This window comes from Haemaphysalis longicornis, unplaced genomic scaffold (assembly GCF_048455015.1).
Source record: "Haemaphysalis longicornis isolate Haplotype H1 unplaced genomic scaffold, Haemaphysalis longicornis Haplotype H1 scaffold_4, whole genome shotgun sequence".
NCBI classification, from domain to species: Eukaryota; Metazoa; Arthropoda; class Arachnida; order Ixodida; family Ixodidae; genus Haemaphysalis; species Haemaphysalis longicornis.
The window spans coordinates 218,198,887-218,205,355 of record NW_027526361.1 but is presented as its reverse complement, the minus strand read 5'-3'; the positions used below and the strand labels follow the sequence as shown (position 1 = coordinate 218,205,355).

The 6,469-nt window shown below is 51.8% G+C and overlaps 1 protein-coding gene across 1 annotated transcript in view; it reads right to left on the bottom strand.

Annotated features, from left to right (window-relative positions):
* Positions 1-3,887: 3,887 nt before the first annotated feature.
* Positions 3,888-6,469, bottom strand: part of LOC144178066 (galactosylgalactosylxylosylprotein 3-beta-glucuronosyltransferase S-like) — a 91,346-nt gene continuing 88,764 nt past the window's right edge. The window contains exon 6 of the mRNA XM_077705593.1: positions 3,888-4,505. Coding sequence (XP_077561719.1) covers positions 4,386-4,505 — 120 coding nt within the window. The 3' untranslated portion in view covers positions 3,888-4,385. The remainder of the gene's footprint in view (positions 4,506-6,469) is intronic.

The following is a 6,469-nucleotide window of genomic DNA, read 5'->3' as shown; positions in this document are numbered from 1 at the left end:
CTCACGACCTTCGAGGAAGTAGCAGAAATGCTTAATAGTACAATAGATTGCCAGAATCTCCTTCCAAAAGTGCTGCACCGTACTTCTGCAGGCTTCAGGCGTTACTGCAGCACCCTCCTATTACTGCAGCACTGCTCCGACAGATGCGGAGGAGGCGTCCACCATGAGCCGTGTAAGCGCGTCAGGCAATGAATGATTGAGAAGGGTAGGCGCGGCTAGCTCGTTCTTACCCTTCTGGAAAGCGTTCCGGTGATCGTCATACCAACAAAAATCTGGTGCCTTTTGGTCGTCTCGGCGCAGCAGGTCGGTCAATGGCTGGAGTTCTCGTGTACAAGACGGAATGAACCGCCCGTGGATGTCTAAGAGCCCGAAAAACTATATTAGCTTGCGGAAAGACGCTGGAGGAGGAAATTTCTTGACGGATTCCACCCTGGATTACAAAGGCATAATTCATTTAGCAGTGATGTGGTGGCCGAGAAAGTTTAGAGCCTCGACACCAAACACGCACTTTTGAGGTTTCAACGCCAGACCGTGCTCACTCACACGCTGAAAGAGCTGGCGGAGGTGCTGTTTGTGCTCGGTAGGAGTACTGCTGGCCACCGAAATGTCATCCACGTAGACAAAGACGAAAGGAAGACCCCGGGTGACCTACTCCATGAAGCTTTGAAAGGTCTGTGCTGATTTTTCTAATCGTAGGGCCTTCTGACGAACTCACACAGGCCGAATGGAGGTGTTATGGGTGTTTTTGGTATGTCCTCCGGTTCGACGGGGATTTGGTGTATGCTTCTACGGGTTCGATCTTGGTGAATACTTTTGTCGCTGCCAGCCTCGCACTAAAATAGTGAATGTGGGGCACAGGATAGTGGTCCAGCGTTTTTGATGCGTTCAAGGCTCTGTAGTCACCGCACGGGCGCCAGTTGTCCTCGCTGTCTTTAGGCACCATGTGCAGCGGCGATGAATGGTTTTTAGACGAAGGGGGAATAATTCCCAGCTGCAGCATATGACCGAACGTACTGCGTGCAGCTTGAAGGCTGTGGCTGGACAGCCGTCGTGGCCGGGCGGTGACTGGGGGATTGATGGTGACGATGTGGTGAATCACGTTATGCTTCACCAGCTGTTCCGTGTTGCGGGGCTTGGGGAGACAAGGGAATTCGGCCAGGACGTGGTGGTAGGTAGATACTGGCTGAAAGGCGCAGATGCCAGATGAGCAGATGTTTGACTCCAAACCACGTACTTTGAGGGATGTGTTGTTATCTTTGAAGCAACGGTCACGTACGCTCGCAACCAGTTTGAAGTGGCTGAGAACGTCTGCTCCGAATATGGCGAAATTAACGTCCGCTACCACGAACAACCAGCGAAACAGGCGCCTGAGCCCGACGTCTATTGTCAGCGAGCGGAAGCCATACGTAGCGATGACAGGGTTGTTCACCAACTGCAGCGACGATATGCTCTTGCTACGTCGGCGATCCTCAGAGATGGCCGGAACAATAGAGATTTCGGCTCGCGTGTCGACTAGCAGGCGTGAGTTGCTTACGCGGTTGACTACGAAGAACAGGCGGCTAGGTGGAGGGCCGATTTCGTAAGCCGCCGTCAACGACTGGTAGGAGCGTTTCCCGGAAACGAGCAAGGTTGAGTTCAGCGGCTGGGCTAGCACCCGTGCCGAACAGCGGTCGTACCGGCAAACTCCGTCTTGTCTATCTCGTGACTGGCTTCTCTGGGAAGAGCTTGGCTGTCTTGAAGGTGATCGGTTGCGTCGTTGCTCGCCCTGTTGGGGAGCGCCAGACAGCAAACGTTGCTGCATGGTCTCGGTAAGTTGTTGAACTTTCTCCTCAAGGTGCGACAGTCGATCTGGTTGTTCGTGTGTCTAGCGGAAGCTATGGCACAAAGTTTCGAGAAGAGTATTTCGTTATGCAATCGGCAAGTTGCGCCAGTCGATCAAGGGACGTCTCATCTGAACTCGAGAGAACAACGCGCGCGGACTGGGGCAGCCGTTGCAGAAAACGTTCACGAAGAAGCTGGAGCTGGCCGTCCTGCCACGCGTGCACACGGAGTAGTTGCCGCATACGGTGCAGCAGTTGGGAAGGTCGCTGATTGCCCAGCTCTTCCCGACATAGGAGATGCTGACGTCTGCTTTCTTCGGGCGCCTCGAGGCGGTCCAGCACCGTCTTGTTGAGGGTGTCGTAATCCCCTTGTGTGGGGGGTGAAACCACAATGTCGTCGATAACGTCCACGATTCCTGGGGGAGGGCTGCGACGACATGAAGGTACTTTGTCGACTGCGAGGTGATGTGCCGGAGCTGAAAACCGGCCTCCACTTGGCTGAACCAAACTGTGATTTTTAGGCCAAAAATTTGGTAGCTTCAGTTCGGTGGCGAAGACTGCAGTCGTGGAGGCAGCAGTGTTGTGGTCAGAGCTCATCGCGGCGTGTTAGTGAGAGCGTTGCTCGGGTGACCAATTTTGTAGCAACCCGGAATGTCGGCTGCTGAAGAAGGTGAGAAAGCAGACGTCGAGCTGAATTGCAGTTTCAAGACAAGACTGTTTATTTTCAAAAGATGCGTACGCTGAGAGCGTCCCCGACGAAGGAAAGAATGGGAACCCCCGCGTCCCTCAAAAGAAAGAGGAAAAAGGCCCGCCAGCGACCAGACGGCAACGGCGCCAGGACTAATGCCAGGAGTCGGCCGGACAACAATTTATGCTTCCCCCCGACGGTGACCGTTAAAGAGGGCGAGGGACTGACCCCCGAAGTAAGCCGGCGACGCCGTCGGCAATACGCGTCTTCCACAAAGGCGCACTGTCGTCAAGCCGGCGGCAGACCGGCGAGAAAGAAAAAGCCCTGTCGGTGGGCGCCGCTGGCGCTGGGTGCCGAGCAGCTTCCGCTACACGTGAATCAATGTACATAGGACACTGTTCCTGTATTTCCTTCTGTGCTTTCCAAGTTTGGTGTCCCTTGCTTCATCCATCCTTTGATCCTCTGCAGTAAGCTTTCACAGCGGCTGATATGCTTTCCATCTAGCCCGTGTCATGTGCGTCTGGCCGCTTTCTGGCTCGTGTGTTTCCAAACGCTTAGCTGCGCAGCACCATAGCCTGTTATGTGTGACGTCACTTCACTCGTTATTAACGACGATAGTCTTTCTTGGGTTACTTAAACCCAGAAATTTTGGTTTGTCTGTATGTCTATCTGTCTGTCTGTCTGTAACTCGATTTGTCTGTCTGTCTGTCTGTCTGTCTGTCTGTCTGTCTGTCTGTCTGTCTGTCTGTCTGTCTGTCTGTCTGTCTGTCTGTCTGTCTGTCTGTCTGTCTGTCTGTCTGTAACTCGGGTTGAGTCTTCGTTGCGCTTGGTAACACGTTTGATTTAGCTCTATTGCCGATCATTTCTGAAAACCGTTCGGCCCCGTGCAACGCTCACAGGAGGCCGCGGGAACGCGGCGTTCATTCATGGCGAACGCACCGTTCCCTTCGCCATGCGCTAGACGAGTCAAGTTGCGGGAAACGACCCGGCGCCGCATGCATGGGTGTTTGAGGGCGTGCTTCTCTGCGCCTCGGCCGCAGCGGTGGTGGCGACCGGTGTCGGCGCCCGCAGGCGCCTACAGCGGGGCCGGCGAATCACGTGATGCACTTCGAGGAGTTCGTCGCCAGGGCATCCATGGCCGGACGTTATTAACCCCCTGCCTTAAGCCTGCGGCCTCGAGCCATCCCAAATAAAAACATTTGTCTGTCTGTCTGTCGCCAGGGGTGCGTCTCCGGTCAAAAGGTCATTTGCGCATCCTCCACAAAATCGCTGGACGAAAGTAGTGAAGTTTTACTTTAAAAGCAAACGATAAAAGAAAGCAAAGGATGAGAGCGTCGCGAAATTGGGAGGGGAAAGCGGTTCGCCGTGGCGGCGGGAGACAGCGTTTGGTTCTGCCCAAAAGAGGAGGGCGCTATGTTTTATAATTTGGCACAAAGACAGCATTGTTATTTTCTGGAAGTATGTTGACAGCTTCCCTGAGAGGCTGGTAAGCCTTAGGCATCCATCACAATCGATGGTGTAGTTGTAGCCATTACTACGCCACGTAGTATTCCACAGACAACTAAAACAAAGTGTTCAGTAGAAGCCGGCACACTTAGAGGTGGTCTCCTCACTTCACTAGGTAAGCATCAGCAGTACATACTAGTGGCTGGGTCCTTAGGTAGGTTGGAAGAATATCGAAGTTTGTCTTTAGTATTACAAGGCCCACAGGAAGTCAAGCTTGCCATTTCAATGTCTCAGCACCACAAGGTCACGAAATTAACGGGAATAGTTGACGTGGTCAAAGAAGACGTCCCGCTTCACGTTCAGGGTAACCGATGCACCTAGAGATTGCCTGTTCATTTCAATGAGTGAGTTTGGGAGGCGACGGTTTGTAGCTAGGAGTTGATGTAGTCTAGTAGAGCGTCCAGGTTTGTCTTTAGGCGTCGAAAAGTCTTGTTGACCATGGAGTATCTCGGGAAAACTGCTGGCCTCGATTGTGTGTGCCACACCAGAACCTGGAAGTGAAAAAAAAAACAATGTTGAAGTTCGCAAACTTTTACTGAGCAGAACACTGGCAAGTTTACCTGAGGAAATATCAGGCAGAGAATTGCAATAGGCTGGAAGACGCCACCCCAGTGGGTGTACTAAGCCCGCTCAAGACGCTCACATGCTTGGGGGAGCTAATAGCTAATAATATCTGTGCTAACACGGTACTAGCCTATCATGTAGTGCATAAATGAACCCACGGAGCCAGCTCGCACATCCAACGTTGCCTGTATTGTGACAAGACGTGCATCCCTAAGCTATATCATTTGATATGGCACTGGGCACGCTTCACTGCTGGTCGTAAGCTACTGTTAGACCTCGGTTCCCCACCCGAAATGAAGAAGCGCATATGCAACGCGTTCGAGCAACGCGTTCAAGCATCGCGCATGTGCAATGCGTTCTAGATCCCTCAGCGCTAGAGAAAATAACTGAATTTTCACCTACTACTGGTCTCTACAAGTTGGTGTGATAACTTGGGCCGACTTTTGTCATAAACGTAGCACCTATCTTTTATAGAAATCTATACATTACGTCTTCACGGAACCCTTAACTTTAAAATGGTCTCCACGCTTTCACGTGATTGAACCTTGAACAGTGATATTTTCGATTATTCCCTCCCTCCCTCCCTCCGTGTCAATCTCCTTCTGCACCACGGCATTCATGCCCCCTCCAAAAATCAAGCTATTCCTCCTCCTCCGAAACTGCAGCGCAGAATTAAAGGAAATTGCGGTAATCCGAAATAATATGTCTATCATTTTGTGGCGTTCGTGTTGCTAGTAGTTACCAGCAGGGCCGAGGAAAATAGAACCTCACACAGCCACCGGTGGGAGTAATCGCTGCCACGTCGCGGCGGCAGAGCTGGCTCGGCGACGGCGGTGCTTTGAAAGCGGACTTTGGTCGGCACGAGTGCTCGAACAGCGCATTCAACTACCATAGAAGACAGGGCACAGACACCGCAAGGGCAACTTGCTGAGATGCGCTCCGAGTGAGAGCAATAAAATCATACTTTTCCACAATGTGTTCTACGTCATTATACCACGCTGCCATTCGCAGTTAAATCTAACTGTGGCCACAAAGGAAAGGGCGACCGCCATTGTTCATCCGGAACAGAATAGTGACAACGAATTAATTTTCTAGTTCTCGCATGGTCGTAGACAGATTTAAGGAAGCGAAAAACATACCTTTTGCATTATTATTCATAACGGCATGCTTTTTTGTGGCATATGTCGGGACGGTATTTCACAACCGTTAACCTAGAAAATACCTTTGTCGATTGTCTTCCAATCTAAATCTGTTTTCTGCGAAATAAGTGGTCTAGGTTAGGGCTGAAACAGCGAGTCCACGAAGGGACATTGCTAGTTGTAGATATCTTTAAGGACATCTAGAATACTTACGAATCTTATATATCCCAAGCACTGAAGCTTGATATTCGCTGTATGATTCGTGAAGTGAAAGGTGCTTTTTAATCTGCGTTTGCGGAAACCGTGCGAGCTTGCACCATTTCGGTTTCATGGCCCTATTATAGCCCGAGAACGTCCTGTGCTTGCTTGCTGGGAAACTTATCAGCGTACTCGTTCGACGGATTTTGGATGGTTGGCTCATGAATTGTCCGGTCTTCCTGCTCCCGGTATTGTTATTTTGCTGTTACGTGGTGGAGATAGCAGAATTTTACGTCTGCCCGCCGTCTTGGAATCCTAATTGATGCCGGAAAGCCTCCAATCGCGCTCCCAGAAATACCGCCACCGCCATTCGGGCAACGGCCGAAGCGCGGTCGGTGGCCCTTCGGTTGGGAGCGGGCGCGCATGTAGGGTGCGTGGATGCCAACGCCGCTCTACGGCGGAAACGGGCAGGTAACGATGCCTTCTACACGCATGCGTGGCGAAGCGTCGCCAGTGTCGGCGCCACCATGGATGGTCATACATGTATATACTGA